We start from the raw sequence: 17189 nt of genomic DNA on the forward strand, positions 1-17189 counted from the left end.
ATTGCTAGATAACGAGAATTCTCCAGATTGTAAATCGCTGGTAAAGGGAACAGTAGCTATTTGGTCAACGAAAGTTTAGTTTTGAAGTTACTTTATCAGTTAGTACAACCTCGGTACTTGAATATGACGTAAAATTAACATTATTCTTTGTTTGGGGAAAAAGGTGTGTAGCTGCTGTAGAATGAAAATTTAATTTGTTGTATACAGAGGGGTTACAAAGTAATGGAAAAACTGAAACAATTCGAGATATTGATTTGCAGTTTGGAGGACTTCAAAGAGACATTGTTATGCATGTTTAATCTGTTTAATATATCAAGCCATAATTCTGCCTTTTCATATCTCTTCCAGTTAAAGTTGTTGCCGATATTCTCTCATGTCATGGTAATCAATTATAGCTATCTCACTGTTTCATTACGTTTGTTAGTTAGATCCGAGTTTCTCATAATTATAATTGCGTTTCATTTATTGTTCCGTTGCATCGCAGATTTGTTACACTTCCACGTACATCCATGCATTGTGCCAAAACAAACCTCCTTGTTGCTTTGTAATTTATAATGTGCCAGACTTCTTTTTTCAAATACTGCAGCTTAGAAAATAAAAAATGTGAACTCCAACGAAACACCAATTATCTCGTTTCTACTTGCAATTGATCTCTGACCCTTTAATTGAACTATTAACATACACATTCATAACTTGTAAGTGTTATTGGCCTTAATATTTTATATAGCCCATTACACGGGCTACTCACGTCTCAGTTTATATAACCGTTTTGAAACGTGATGCAAATTTCTTATTTTATTTACCTGATTTGTGTTACAATATAACAGACTTGGATTATGTTTCTATAGCAATTATCAGATTGAGACAAACTAAAAATATTTTGCGCTAAAGATTAGAAGACTTAGAAAACAAATGCCTCCACTACTATTATCGAAAGTGGCACTCTTGAGATCCATTTAGAATTTAATAAACTAAACAAATATAGCAAACGAGCTCCTGGGTATTGCGATTGCTTGGCATTACGTATTATATGGCTAAAGCTATGTTCGTTTCGAATTTTATGCAATTCGGTTCATAACTAAAGGAGATGCCAAAAGGACATTCCTTATTTTTTGACCTACATTGCCAGTTCACGAACTCCGATCTACAAATTTGATAGAGAATCAACCTGTAAAATTTCATCATAATTGGGCCACTCGTTCTCGAGATGTGCTAACGGACAGACAGACAGACACCGCAACATTATGAACTCGTCGGGAGCTCGTTAATAATTAATACCTTGTTATTTAATAAATACTCAGAGTACAATCAACTATTACACAAGACGCATCTGTCACACGAGATTTGATTATTCCCACACAAGGCGTGGTCGAATTCAAGAATTCAAAATTCACTCAAAAATTTGAATTGAACGTTAATCTAGTATACCTTTACGTTGCCCTACTTCGATTTGATGTACGAGGACCGCCATTACAACGTCGATATTATTGATGGAGCAATTACCATTCAGATCGGTGATCAGATCGTGAAAAGGATGTAAGGCTGGAGTTAGGCTTTCGTTGTAATAATCCTGCCTTTAATTTTATTGAAAGCGTAACCTATAACGTTTGCATCACAAATAAAGCAGATGATGTTTAACCTGCATTTGACAGTATTTATTGATTTGAAGATGTAATTCAGGTAATGTATCGATTTTGACCCGTTGTACATGAAGGAGTACTTAATGAAATCACTTGAAGCTAGAAAGGGCACGTGTTATATGTTACAAAAAGTAATACAAAAACACCAATAAACCAACGGCAATGCCAGTGTGACGCAGTTCGGTTGAAGCTGGACTGCTGTACTAAGGGTTCCTGGTTCGAATCGGGGTTCGGGCATGGGTATTTGTAAATGTACAGTGGGTCGGGTTGGTAGAGAAGGCTTGGTTAAAACTCCGCCCACTGAAAAGAAATGCTGCGCGTTCAAGCAAACTTTCGTGTGGCGGCCATATTCTTGGTGGCCCAAAAAAAATCTTGTTTACTCAGTCAGCTGTTTGCATTTTGAGGCGTGCGTACATCCATTGTACTTATCGTGTAATATAACAATGAACAGAAAAGATATGCATAAATTTATAACGTTTCGGTTCATGTAATAGCCAGGTTGCGGACAGCATTTTCCGTTATGTTAGACGGCCATTTTTCCTTATAATATAAGTTTATAAGTATAAAACATTTTTATAGCAAAGTTAAGTTGCGGTGTGTGCTGGGCGTGTTCAATTTTGCTTATAAGTTTGAAGGAGTCTTAACCTCACTTTTATTTTACATTGTGTTAAAATGTCCAAAGTTCACTGCTATGCTCTTAAACAAAAAGAAAAGAACTACCGCCAACATAAACACTGCACAATTGTAGGTTAGCAGGAAAATGTTATTTATGAGTGATTACGTACTGCGCAGTGACACATTATAAGAACTTCATTTTCATTGGTCCCGCTATTTATAAATAGATCGTACAAAAAGCCCTCATACCGTAAATTATTTCTACAAAAATTTATATTTCTTATGTTATAAGAAAAAATGGCCGTCTAACATAACGGAAAATGCTGTCCGCAACCTGGCTAATATATCGCGCACAAGAGTTGTGCACCTTACGCCAATCAAAGATCATACTACATTCATTTCTGCGCCAATGACCTGTAGGCGGCCATGTTATTGGTGACAAACAAATTAATTCGCTTCACTTTACGATCATCGTTTATCCCTTCTCTCTCTTTCCTTCTCTAAGACTGAGATCTTAAGTTTTTTTCCTCTTTTGTTAAATTTGTTATAACAAATTAATAACCTTTTAATTTGTGTAATATGTCCGGTGCATGACATGCTACAAACAGACAATGTTGTTAAACGAAATATTAATACTGATACTGATGTGATTACGTTATCTATTCATTTTTAAACATGACTTCCTTTTCAAGTACGTTTCCTTTTTTTTTACTATAACGCATATTTGTCGTATTTTTGTTTACGTTTTAGTAGTGAGAGCTTTAAGGTTGAACAGCTTCTATATCAGATCATGTTTTCTGTCAGTACGTCCCAAATTACAGACACAGTAACTTTATGCACTAAATTTGGTTGGGAAAAAATCCAACGTATTAACTCAATGGTCAAGAATTGAATTTTTGGGAAAACAAGTTCGATGGCTATCTCTTGGCGCGTTTGGTGCTTTTTTGACTGTAGAAGCATAGCATCTTGAGAGATCATTATTTTTTTCACCGAGATTTTCACTATTTATCGCTGAAACCCCAACATGGGCAAGATAGTAGGGTGTAGGTAATTAAGTATTATAATATTTATCTGTTGTCAGACCACGTGACACATTTTACTCATCATCTTAGTACGCATTTTGTCTTATATCTTCCAAACTGTTGTTGACGAGGTTGTTGTATAGGTATTTAGTCGGGTAAATGCAGAGGGGCAGAGCTGTCTATTATAGTGGGCACACGGGGGCTTTAAAAAGGTGAAACTTTATCTTCTAAGTTCATGCCACTTAAGCATTGTTACCGATGTAACTTTATGCCAAACAATGCAATAAATTAAAATAGACCGATAACAAATTAGTAATAGTGTAGTATACGTATACATCATAAACCTCGTCATAAACAGTAACGACCCCGCGATCGATCCTTATGGTACGCCATGTATGATATTTTATGGATTGCACAGAATCTATTCCATCAAACCATTGAGTAATAAATATCCTTTACTCAACGATCAAACTACATTTCTCCCTCTCGTTCTTACTTAACGAAAAAGGAAGGGACAGCTATACATTTTGATATATAGATTTACTCACCACCTTCACCACACACCTTTCGTTTTGTGGTTGAAGAATTTGACGTGAATCGACTTGCGACATTATGATAACAATTACATTTCCGAACGTCATCATCGCGCCGGCAGTTCGAAACGGTGGGAGGGGGTTACGCCACACCGAAAATAGGTTTATCCATCTTGGTCGACGACACGCACGAACTAATTAGGTTGGTGATTCATAAGGGCAAAATCCTTGTTTAAAATTAGACCGTACGGCGGTAAGGAATGTAGCGCGAATAATTAATGACTTTTAAAGACTTTGAACTTTTGTAGGCAAATGAAGGAAAGAAATGTCTCTGTTCCCAGCGCAACCCACTATAGTAGTTCCGATCAGTACAATTTAGGGGTAAGTATAACGGGAACGCGGGAAGAACTTGAAGGGCACCTCGAAAGGCACATGAGGAGATTTTGAGGGCGGTTTAGGGAAATGTGAAGAGGAACTCGAGAAAAGTTTAAGGATAGAATTGAGAACAACCTAAAAACAATGTGATGGCAATATAAGCGAAACCGAAAAGAGAACTTCACAGAGGCTGGACTGTAGTCCAGACAATTTTGAATTGTATGACCATTTTTTCATGTTTTCCTCAATATCTTGAAAACTATCGACATTTTCATATTGACTTGTACTTATAAAATGAAAGAATTAGCATACAAATTAAATTTCCTACAAAAAAAGTATAAAAAGAGTTTTTCTTGCATTAACTATTTGGGGCATATAGATTTTCCCACTCGACTTCGTACGCCCGATATTGACGGTTGTATAGTAACGGAAACCCAGTGTACAGAATCTAAAAATGGAAACACATCGGCACCGTACGACGCAAGTGACTTGGTGTATGTATCTATTCTATTCGGTGCTCGAAATAACAGAGAGCGACATCAACGAAAAAAGTTTTTAAAGAAACCCTACAATACGTTCTGGCCCATTTGGGAATCTAATCTATCCGGGGACACACAGAGGCACATAAAACAAATTTTCCGGCCAGCCGTTTAGGGAGTTCAGTCACAAACACACGTACAAAAGAATTTTATATACAGTGTCGCTGATAACTCTAGAATCCGTCCATTATCGAGGAAAATATACAAGATATTAAAAAAATGTTATACAAATGGTTTAATGTCTACGAGACAGTAATAATTTTAATTATACAGGGTTAGTCATAAAGGCGAGGCAAACTAAAATTGCATTTTTTAAATGAAACACTCTGTATATTATGTGATATTTCCATTCTTAAAAAAACATAATGTACCTAAATTCAATCGTTTCCGGATTATTGAGTTTTGAAAATAAACGCCATTGTTTTAAAATTTATTGAATGAAGAACGATAATTAAAGAAATCACGAATTTCTTTTGAAAACATTCTGTGGCGCTGAAAAGAATTGATTGCTATGGTTGTTATGATTGTTTGGAATCATTAATTATTGTTCTTCATTGAATCACAAATGAATTTGGCGTATTCTTCTTACAAAGAAATGAATTGAAGTATGGCATAATATACATGGTGGTCCATTTTAAAAAATGCAATTTTGGTGTGCCACGCCTTTATGACCAACCGTGATCAACCCTATATAATTAAAATTATTACTGCCTAGTAGACGTTGAAGAACCCTAAAACTATTGTATACCTAAAGCTTTTTTCGATCCATTGTATATTTTCCCCGATAATTGAGCGTTTCCAAACTTATCAGCGTTTATTTTCAACATTTGATAACCTGGAAAAAATTGAATTTAGGTACACTATGCTTCTTACAAATTCTGTTTAAAATTGAGAGAAGAATTGAAATATCGAATGACATACAGTGTTCCAATAGAAAATGCAATTTTGGAGGCCACGCCTTTATGACCCACCCTGTATAATTAAAATGATTACTGCCTAGTAGACATCGACGAACCCCAAAACTTTTACATAGAATTTTTTTTTCGAAGGACGCACAGGCCAATAAAATGCCCACAACGGGGCCCACAATAACAGCTACCTTTACCATTTTTCGGAAGAAGGCGCTAAAAAAACTGATCCGAACATGTAGCCGTGGCAGTGGCGAGCTCGCGCCGTTGGCAGTTACTCGAATAGGCGCCTATTGATTCTGGGATGAAAACTTTGCCTGTTGCCTCCCCAAACAATTGTTGGCCCTTACCCCCAAAAAACTCGTCTCGTAATGTAAAATTACTATGCAAATAATTTTTTGTTTTTTAATCATTTTTTTCTAATTTTTATGCAATTGTACCTGTCCATTTAAGGGCCTTTTTCTGGCGCCTTTTTTGCGCAAATGGTTCGCAAAATCCACTTGCCACCAACTCGCGCCGCCACTGAGCAGTGGTTGGTTTTTAGTGAACGATTAATTGTGATCGTGAGATCTCCAATTTAGACGGAAATGCTATCAGAAAATGAACAATGAAAGAATGATTTTTCAAATTCTGCAACGGAAACCATTACAATTGATAACGTGATTTTGATAAGGAGTGCAGGAACTACTCTGATCTATTTATACGCATCGCGGTTTTTTTTATCAGAGATTCCAATGGAATTTTGGCCCATATTCATAGTCCAAAAAATAAATGGAAGTAATTCCACACGGTTGACTATAAACAACTTTCCGAAATCAATTTCGAATTTAAAGACGAAGTAGGGGGTGATAGTAGAAAAAAGGAAGACACTTACCTTTTACTTTCACAAAATCAATCCACAGGCAAAACACAAACTGGATTTTTTTTAAATTCCTCATGCACGTTTTATGTACTAATGAAACATAATTTGCAGTAAAACTGTGCCAGTCCACTGGACGGTATAATAAATTAGCTTGAAGTGGATTAATCTTGCTGGGTGCGTGATGCGACCGAAACTGGTTTTTGTCAGTCAACTATGCGGCTAGTAGGGAATTCCTGTAGTTTCCGTTTTGTACTTTCCTGTGATAGGTATGTAAATAACCGAAACCGAAGATACGTTCGCCGAAGACGTGCGAATAGCGAATTAAGACCGCGGAACACAGAAAACGGAATAAAACTATAATAAGAAACAATTCCCACAAGGTCATTACTCATCACATCAGCTTGGCAATTAATTATTTATTGACGTTGCCTCAGTCAGTTCAGATGTCAATGCTTGGCGGTGTGGTGACGTTTTATGGAAAGTACAGACACCGTGCCGGTCCTTCCGTTTGACGAACTGTGTTTACTATTTGAAAAGGAAATTCGGCATACGCCTCCAGGCATCATAGTTTTTTTTAAACTTGTACTTTCCACAAATAGATACTTAAGTATTAAATTATGTAAAACATTCAATTTGCCGCTATTTATAAAGCTTTAGTGCATTTTACTGCAAATGTCTTTCATCAAAGTTTTTGCGGTTTGCAAAAATTGGATTGAGACAGTTAATATCGAACACTATTACTCCAGAAGGACCTGATTGTTGCATCAACATATATTTTATGAAGAAAATTAGTTCATATAATTTATGGAATGAAATAAAAACGTCAATACACCCCCTTTTTTAGGCGATGTTACGAATTTTAAGTAAATTCCAGGAATATGTGATAAATGCTACATATCTCATTTCTACACTTCACTTGCTATTTATTTCTATAAAGAGTAGTACAACTTACCATTTGTATAGGGTGTTCAAAAAGTCAATAAAATTCCTTTTTGTTTAATTCTTTTGTTCGCACACCCAAACACGTTTGATTTTTACATCTTGATCTAACTAGCATTTTTTAAATAAATTAATAATATCACTATTGCGACATTTTAGAATATCTTCAAAGCCAACTTTGTCTTTTACACAAGCGTATGATTTTGATTGCTATTTTCTACAAAAAAAAAACTAATTGTCACTCGAAAAAGGTGTTCAAACAATCAATAAACGGTTCTCGCATTTTTAAAGATTTAGTCGTTTTCTTATTTTACATCGTGCCTCAACTACTATTTTGTAGAATATTGGCATTACTTATAATTTGTGTAAGTGTCAACCACTCCTGAAATGGGCCATTTTCTTACTACTGTGAATATGTAACTTTTTTTGAAAATTTAATAGAATGGCGTGTTTCTATTATCATAATTAAAGTCACTAGATAGAAAGTACCGCAATCCATGGGGCTCGTGTGTTAGAGAGAGAACGCATGATTTTTGCCCAGAAATGGCGGAAGTTACCAGATTCTAGTAACTTTAATGTTAGGGATTGTTCCAACTGTTTGGAGATATTGTATATATTTTTATAAAACATGACTACTATGAAGTTAGGTTTACAAATTACAGCCATTCAGATTTTATTTGTCAATTTTTTTAAGTTGGCAGCAAATTTGCCCAAAAATGGCGGATGATTGTAGTACTTTCTATATCTAGTGACTTTAATCATAATATTAAACTTACATGGACTCCTACTTGCTAATCTTGCTAAAGGTACATAGAACGGCATCGGACGAACGGTACGGTTAGTTACGGACGGTATTCTACGCATTTGTTGGTAGGATATCGCACATAAGTTATCGGAATCGCCGAAACAAATTCCATTAAAACTATTTTTTTCGATCCGTACCGTCCGTCCATTGCCGTTCTAGGTGCGTCTACTTTAAACAAGTTAAAAAGTAATCGTAAACGATTTACATAAAGCGCATTTCCACTTGCATTCATTTCCCATTATTATAAGATGCAACTTCTGTTAAAATCGTAAAAATCCGGCCACAAATATGAAAGATAGCGTTGCACATGGGCAATCCATTTTTTGACGTGTTACTTCAATTTCAGTTTATGAGAAGAATTTCATTTCAATGCTTTTCTAAATAAGAAAGTTGGAACTGCGCATGCGCAAACCTAAATTTAAAAACTAATGTTAGATTTTCCTTTGTTCCAAGCGCCTAAGTATCAAATTTCACTTAAATGGTGCCATAGATAAAAAAGTTGGCACTGCGCATGCGCAAAAGAAAATTTTGAGACTGGCGCTCGATGATCCTTTATTCCAAGTGCCTATGTATCACATTTCATTTAAATTCTTCCATAAATAAAAAAGTTGGCACTGCGCATGCGCAAAACCAAATTTTGAAATTGGCGTTTGATTTTCCTTTATTCCAAGTGCCTATGTATCAAATTTCGTTTAAATTCTTCCATAAATAAAAAAGTTGGCACTGCGCATGCGCAAAACCAAATTTTGAAATTGGCGTTTGATTTTCCTTTATCCCAAGTGCCTATGTATCAAATTTCGTTTAAATTCTTCCATAAATAAAAAAGTTGGCACTGCGCATGCGCAAAACCAAATTTTGAAATTGGCGTTTGATTTTCCTTTATCCCAAGTGCCTATGTATCAAATTTCGTTTAAATTCTTCCATAAATAAAAAAGTTGGCACTGCGCATGCGCAAAACCAAATTTTGAAATTGGCGTTTGATTTTCCTTTATCCCAAGTGCCTATGTATCAAATTTCGTTTAAATTCTTCCATAAATAAAAAAGTTGGCACTGCGCATGCGCAAAACCAAATTTTGAAATTGGCGTTTGATTTTCCTTTATCCAAGTGCCTATGTATCAAATTTATTCAAATACTTTTATAAGTAAAAAATTGCAATTCGGTTTATAAATGGTCGAGATGCGAAAAGGGCACTGTGAATTTTGAATCGATTCGATTCAACTTTTGGCGTTGCGTATTATATGGCTAAATCTATGCTCATATTGAATTTCATGCAATTCAGTTCATAACTAACGGAGATGTAAAAGCGATCGAACATTTCTAAACAAAGTTATGGTTCACACGGACAGATAGATGGACAGACAGACAAAGGAACAGACGGACAGACCAGCATGCAGACGACAGATAGCAATGCAAAATTATAAACGATCTCTAGGATCGTTAATAAACGGCAAAAGTGTAAAATTATAGAACATGTAAAAAATGGTTTTTTGTTTTTTTTACAATAACTTTTTTTGTAAGCGGTACAGAAAAAATTCCTTCCTTGGTACAAGACTCGACACCATAACGAACCAAATAGCGGAAAAAGTAGAAATAGCTCTTAAGATAAAGAACTAGTAGCGTCGCAAAACGATTGGACAGACGGACGGACGGACGGACGGACAAAGTGGCCACAATAGCGCATTTTTTTATTTTTGTGGAAATGCGCTAAAAACCAGTTATACAGGGTCCTGTGATAGTGCGCTTTGGCTATGGCACTTTAAAGTTTGAAAATGTTACCCTCGATTTTACCATCTCCTTATGCACACTCTGTATCATTAAGTCCAATCTCGTTCTCAAAAGTGTTGCTCGGATTAACATCAAATGTATTTCCTTACTTCAAAATCAAGGTAGCTACGATTCATCAAAGTTAGGCTTGCTTTTGAAGAATAATTCGGAAAAAAATTTATTAAGATGACAACGTTGACAAAAAACCAAAAAGTCAATAAGGTTTCCATGTAGATGTTAACAAATGAAATGAACAAATCGAAATAATTTTTTACCTGTACAGAGCTAGGAAAGACCGACGCACTGTTGCAGCACCCTTTATTTACTAACATCGCCGATGGCTAATCTTTAATGGCGCCTCGATGTCGATTGTGATTTCTAGAATATTCGCTGCAGTAAGAAATTTATTCTCTAACTTTCTTGATCAATGACATAGTGCAATGAAATACTCTATTTGCGTAATATTGCCAATCAAATCAGAATCTCCAATTTTCGGTTTTTTATTTTGGGCCGGTGGGGGGCATATTTAATGGCAACTACCTACTACTTTTCATTACATATTTTCTTAAATTTATTTGCCTTTATTTTTGAGTGGGCGGGGTTTCAGCCAAGGCTGCTCTACTAACCGAACCCACTATACATTTACAAACATCCATGCCCGAACCTGGATTCGAACCAAGGACTCTTAGCACCACAGTCCAGTTTCAACTGAACTGCGCCACACGGGCCGGCATATTAGTACATTTTTTTGGATATAGCAGCAAAAAAAACTTACTAAGAGAAAAACTGAAAGTCTCAAATTAAGGAAAATAATAATTGTATTAATTAATTTTATAAGTTCACTAGTTTGCGTTGAAAAAAAACGATATTCTTTTGTTAGACCTACTGTAGGTATCAAAAATCATTAAAAAGTTTTAAGTATATCGACATGCATAAAAATTATTTACAGTGGCGTGCGTCTACAGAACTCAGAGCGTCGCTTTTATAATGAAAAGCACTCTTTCACGTGAGGTATTATTAAAGTATGAACTTTTTTAAATATGATAGATAAAATCATGATCAAATTAGTAAAACTATAAAACTAATTTTTAAATAGAACACCCTGTATATTTTAATCTAAAAAGATAGCGTATTAAATTCTCTTTTCAAAAATGTAACACTAAAAAAATTGAAAAACATTCAATATTGATTCAAACAAGTTTTTAGAAAAATTAAAAAATTCAATAACCTTTTTAAAATTTTTCTATATTTTTTAATCATTTGGACCTTTTCTTTAGCATTTTTGAGTATTTTGGCCCTTTTTGAATTTTTCTGAAATTTTTATCAATTACTTGAATCATTGTTGAATATCATCCCTGATCTCGTCCCTGATATTTTTGAAAAGACAATTTTATATCTTATCTTTTTAAATTAAAATATACATGGTGTTCCGTTAAAAAATTAGGTTAGTTTTAGTTTTTTTTAGTGTGGGATTCCACAGTTGCATAGCAACTACATGCACATCACATCTCCGTCTGGATTTCTCATGCAGGTTTAAAACCTATGGATTAAGACAATAATAGCACAAATGTAAGTCTTTTTATTCGACAAATCAAGCGATTAGTTCAGTCACGGTTCAACGTGTGCCACAAAGGTCTAGTGGCTAGGACACCCGGCTTGCACGCGGGTGGCCCGACTTCGATTCTTTCGTACAATTTGTAGGTTTAAGATTGTTTTCCCAATTTTTTTTTAAAAGCAAACTTACACAAAACAACGAAATTTACACAAAATGCGCATGACCAAGTGATCGTAGCTCCTCTTTGTAAGCGCTCGTCAACCACGGACCTCGGAAGGCAGCGCACGCGTCGATGCCTGTTTTGAGTATTTTGTCGGGTTCACAAGCCCAAGGAAGGAGACGACATCCTATAAGCTTGTCTAACTAATCACTCCAAAAAATAAAGCAACGCAATTTTTTGCATCTTGGACCACAACGCTTTCGTGGTAACAAGTTATTGGAATACGAGCACCGCAATCCAATACACTGAAACGAACATGTTCGCTTACGTATTAATACGGTAACACTTCGCACTGTTCGCGGTTGAAAACTATATCAGCCGACCATTAGTTTTCGATACACGACGTTGCTTAAAAAACAACTTATAATCTTATTATTTGTCTTGTTCGCGAAAGGGCAGCTTACTGAACATACAATTAAATTACGTAAGACACTAAAATCGTCGGAAAAAGGTGGCACAAATCTCCCACACCATGCGACTATATGGCTTTCGGTTCGAACTTTAAATTAACAATTAAATTTACGCGATCTACAAAATTCACAATATTCGTCTTGACAGCTTGAGGAAGAATTTCATCTTACGGGATCTACGAGCGGATCTATAAATCTCCGCTCATGATACCTACATTGGCACCGAAGGTTAGGTAAAGAAATCAATACTTTACGCGATTAAAAAATGTAGAGCTTCTCTTCAAACATTTTAGTAAGAATCCCGCTCTCCCACCAAGTTTCCACTTATGTTTCTGACCGTAACTTTGGTGGAAGATAGGAATTACGCATTACTTACTTGGCACAAAACATTGTGGATTTGTTTCAGAATCATATTGAATGCAGATGTAATTCCAAGTACTACTAATAAATCAAATAATTGACAATGTGTACTTACTGCATAATGCACACTACGTCGAATAGTTCTCCTACCCGCGGATTCTCCCGTGGGGCTTTCTATGGCACTACTATTGTCGTCACTCTGCCTCTCATCGAGATCCGGCTGGTACTCGAACGGTTCCGCGTACACTGGTTCTTCTTTCTTACAAGTAACAAAAAATGAAGAGTTAGATTCCTTAACCGTCGCGTAATTACTACCACTGCAGCTGAGCGAAGGTAAGCAATTGAAGTTAAATTTGGGCGAAGTCTCGGCGGGAGTGTACGGTAATGTCGGCAATTCGCGCGAATTAATCAACTTTTGCTTTTCGCTATCGCTGTCGTCTTCCGATGTATAGTCGCTTTTTACTTGTCGTCTTAATAATACCCCCCGACTTTTTAACGCAGTTTCGAGTTTATCTAGCATGTACTTCGGATCGCCTTTCAACTTTTTATTTTCCAAGGGAGGTTTTTGCAATTCTAAACTTAACTTCTTGGTAAAATCTGCACGTGAGATGGGTTGGTGATCGTCATGTGACTTGGTCGGCGTATGCAAAAATGTGCGTGGTGGCTTTTTTGGTGCTGGTCCCGGTGGGAGTGGTTTTTTTAATGCGTTCTTTAAGGTATCTGTTAAGTTATCGATATTCTTTTTAACATTTAAACTACCATAATTTGGCACTTTGTTTTCTGTATTGTTACCATTCTTGCAATGGTCGGAAATTTTTAAAGTGGAAGCATTATGAAACTGTTTATTTCTTTGCGATTTAGGCACGGGTTCAGAGTAGAGAAATGGCAGATTATCGGGTTTGTTAGTTGGCGAAGTGACATTAAATTTCTTCCGGAGTTCAGAGACTGTAGTTTCTTCCAACTTTGGTTGTGTTTTAGCCGTGTCGTCACGATTGTTGTTGGCTTTGACAATCTTTTCCAGATACAGTGTTTTGTTTTGAACAATACGATTGGAAGAATCTGGGGTTTTATCCAATCGAAAGGCCGGTGAACGCTTAATGTTTCGTTTTGTAGGATCGCTTAATTGTCTCGATAATGTTTGCTGAGAATTTTTTGTTTCTATATGTCTTAGCGTTATTTTTTCTCCTTGATTTTCTCGTTTGGTGACTTTAAAGTCTTGTAACGTTCTCGATTTTCGTAATGGGGGTTTGGTTTGTATTTTGGTTTCGTTGACATTATTCTCAAATTTACTTGTGATGGCTTTTACACGATTTGAGTTTTCGGGAGGTTTATACATTGTCCTTACATGTTGGAAGATAGGTACCTATACCTAATTATGCACTTAAATTGATCACTTAAGATGAAGAACTAAATGTTACTTCATTACTTTTGAAAGAAAGAAGAAGCGTGAGAATGTTTTTAAAGGTGAAACCAAAACAAGAGCAAGTGGTGTGGTTAAGTTTACAAGCAACAGGTGTAATCTGAAACAAAATAAAAACAAAACTTACATAACATCTTCAAAAGCGCATCCAATAGCGACTAAAAGATCCACTTATCATACTTACATTTATTCTTCATATAAAACCCACTTTTAATTAAAATTCGGAATTAATTTTCTGCTACTGTCACTCAACTACTCACCGAAACTGTTTTATTTTTATTTCTCGCCTCTCGAGTTTATACGATGCAACGAACTCGTAGTAAAAACAAACGAAAATCGACGTTATTCTACCCGCAATACTACTTTGCTTGTTAAGGTGCATAAAGGCCGGTACTCGTTATGCTTTGATGCGAAACACCTATCGACGAATTGACTCATTACTTCTTACTCATTATGCGTTGATTCACTTCGCTTTTGTGACCAAATCGTCGATTTCGTTCAATTTTCCTTTGATCAAAGATAATTTTGCTTAGATATTCGCCCTAAAACCGATATCACGGCGAAGTCCGGCACAGACGCACCATAGGGTAGCGAATAGTTCGTTAATCATTGCGACGAATTGACTCATAAACGCAAAGTGCATGTTCGTTTGTGCAATTTTGGTAACGTACAGAGTGTAACAATTAAATATTTCAAAAAAAAATTGGCAACAATAGGGAAACTGCCATTTGCCTTTGAAATTAGTGTTCACCTTACTACTCTCTTTCCAGCACCAGGCAAGCGCAATAACATAACTGCAAATATATATCAAAGGCTTCGTGGATCCTTCGCGAAAAAATACATTAATTCCGTTTCCCTATGGTGCGTTCTCCCTGGGACACACGGTATGTCATAACATATAATTACAATGATTGTTGAACTCTTTATTCGTAATGACCATATGACCAAAATGTGCACTCCACATAACGTGTTTCGCTTCCATATTGAGAAAGGCAGCCAACAATACACATAACCAACATACATCTGAGAGGTTCCACCCTGTATATTCAACTTACGACGATACATACATTTTTGAGAGTTGGCAACCATGCAATTTCTAGCCAGTAACACACCATCTAGAACCGTTGATGGTCTGTGATCTAGAAAGCACGGCGCTATGGTAATAGGCCGCAAGACTTTAGGACGCAGACATTGGGACGCGGGCATTAGGACGCAGACACTGGGACGCGGACATTTGGATGCGGACATTAGGACGCGGACATGAGGACGCAGACATAGGGATGCGGATATTGTGTTGCTGACATTAGAACGCAAACATCATACAGGTTACTTTACAAAGCAGACATCAGGTTGCAGGTAGGACAATAAAAGGTATAATGAAATTAAACCAATGTTATTTTACTTATTTCATCTGTGTAAAAAGGTTTTAATGTCATTTTATTACATATACTTTTGATTCCTCAATACAAATAATCCGTGTAAAATGATTAGTATCAACTTCGACCGCCAACGGGGGGTTCGGGGATCGCCGAAGCGGTCTCAGATGAAGGATCGGTCCCTTCCGAGTCCGGAATCGGAGCGTCGCTCCGCGCCTTCTCCTCCCTTCGCGACACTAACGCGGACTTATCCTGAAACGCGAAAAAGAAGGGAATCGAGGGGAGGAGGGGGAGAACGCCAATTTGATGGCTCCTTGCTTTATTTTAAGTGCACCAAGGGATGAAACTACGTACCTGGGTCCTAATGCCCGCATCCCAATATCTGCGTCCTAATGTCCGCATCCCAATGTCTGCGTCTTCATGTCCGCGTCCCAATGTCTGCGTCTTAATGCCCGCGTCCGAATGTCTGCGTCCTTTGTCTGGCGGCCTAATGCCCGGTCCCGAGAAAGCACGAATGTGGGTTACGTTTGGCATCTTGTCTTGAATAGCGGTCGTGAATGCGTCACTCCATAAATGTTTGTTGTTATTTCGTGTTATTTAATGCAGGTAGTAATCTTTGCATTTCTTTATATCGTATTTGTGATTTGTATTTTTTTATATTTTTTGTATGTTTGACTCTTTGTTTTTGAAATTTACTTGGTTTAACCGCAGTGCAGAATCACATATGTGATACCGTTATGCTATTGTTTGTAATTGCTTACGTTTTTTGTGTAATGCTTCCTTAATTTATGTTTATTGATGTTGATTACTTGGTCTTGTCCATGAAGTGACATTCATATTAATCATTTTATTTTAGTATGTTGAAATTACCGATTCGTTTGATATATGTACTGACTTGTTGTTTGTAACTAACATTTTCTCCGTGAATGAAGCAGTCACGAGGGTGGTAAAAGCTGTAATCAAATTGAGTTACGACACCTAATTCCACGATTGTCTTCGACATTCAACTGTAGGCTCGAAACCCCGAAACCAGGGACGGGTTACCTATCTTGCAGGAGCGGGATTACACTAATCAAAGCTCTTCAGTTTAGAATCTATGTGCGATAAATGAGTTATGATTCGTAATTTTCACATATTTTGTTTTAATTAAATTTGCCTACAAGGCCATGTAATTTTCCATCTTGCTTTTAAAAAAAGGACTTTATTGCACCAAAGACGAGTCACATCCTGTGTATTTCACCCTTTCTTAGAATCTTGGTACCTGCTTACTTAGACCCATATAGTTCGCAAAACCTGTTTTTAATCTATAATTACGTTTGTCTAAAACTGTACATCCTTATACAGTTTGTCCACTAAGTTCGCAGTATATAGAATAGTTATTTACATTGTTAGTGCGGGAACAGTTATTTTGCAGATGAGCGCGAAGTTTGGCGGCGCGAGTGCGCAACGCGCACGAGCGACGCATCTCGCGCGAATCAAGCAAATACTGTTCACGCACGTAACATGTATTCTATTTTTTGCACGGATTAGTTAAATCGAATGTATATAAATTCAAATCCTTTTTTTTGCGACATTATAATTCTTTTGAAAAAATCAAGTCCTCTATGCCGATAAGTAGAAATCTAGAAATTTAAAATGTCAATTTATTGTTCAAAATTTCTGGTTTAAAGTAGTTAGAGCGCGTTCGGCTGAAGTCAAGCAATGTACTCGGCCTACCTATTCCTTACGGTAAATGTCCCCAAAAAAATGTTGTTATGAAGGAAACATAATTAGAAATACGGTATGAGTGGTATTTTGTACCTCAGCACAATGCAAACGTCATACATGATTTTTAAAAAGGTATAT

General features: G+C 36.4%; 1 protein-coding gene across 2 annotated transcripts in view; it reads right to left on the bottom strand.

The window, feature by feature from the left end:
• Positions 1 to 14302, bottom strand: part of LOC116177514 — a 34000-nt gene extending 19698 nt beyond the window's left edge. For both annotated transcript variants that reach the window (XM_031496508.1, XM_031496506.1), the window contains exons 1-2: positions 14153 to 14302; positions 12664 to 14068 (exon numbers count right to left, since the gene is read on the bottom strand). In XM_031496508.1, coding sequence (XP_031352368.1) covers positions 12664 to 13884 — 1221 coding nt within the window. In that variant the 5' untranslated portion in view covers positions 13885 to 14068; positions 14153 to 14302. The remainder of the gene's footprint in view (positions 1 to 12663; positions 14069 to 14152) is intronic.
• Between the last annotated feature and the right edge of the window lie 2887 nt (positions 14303 to 17189).

Source organism: Photinus pyralis, unplaced genomic scaffold (assembly GCF_008802855.1).
Source record: "Photinus pyralis isolate 1611_PpyrPB1 unplaced genomic scaffold, Ppyr1.3 Ppyr1.4_LG7, whole genome shotgun sequence".
Lineage (NCBI taxonomy): Eukaryota > Metazoa > Arthropoda > Insecta > Coleoptera > Lampyridae > Photinus > Photinus pyralis.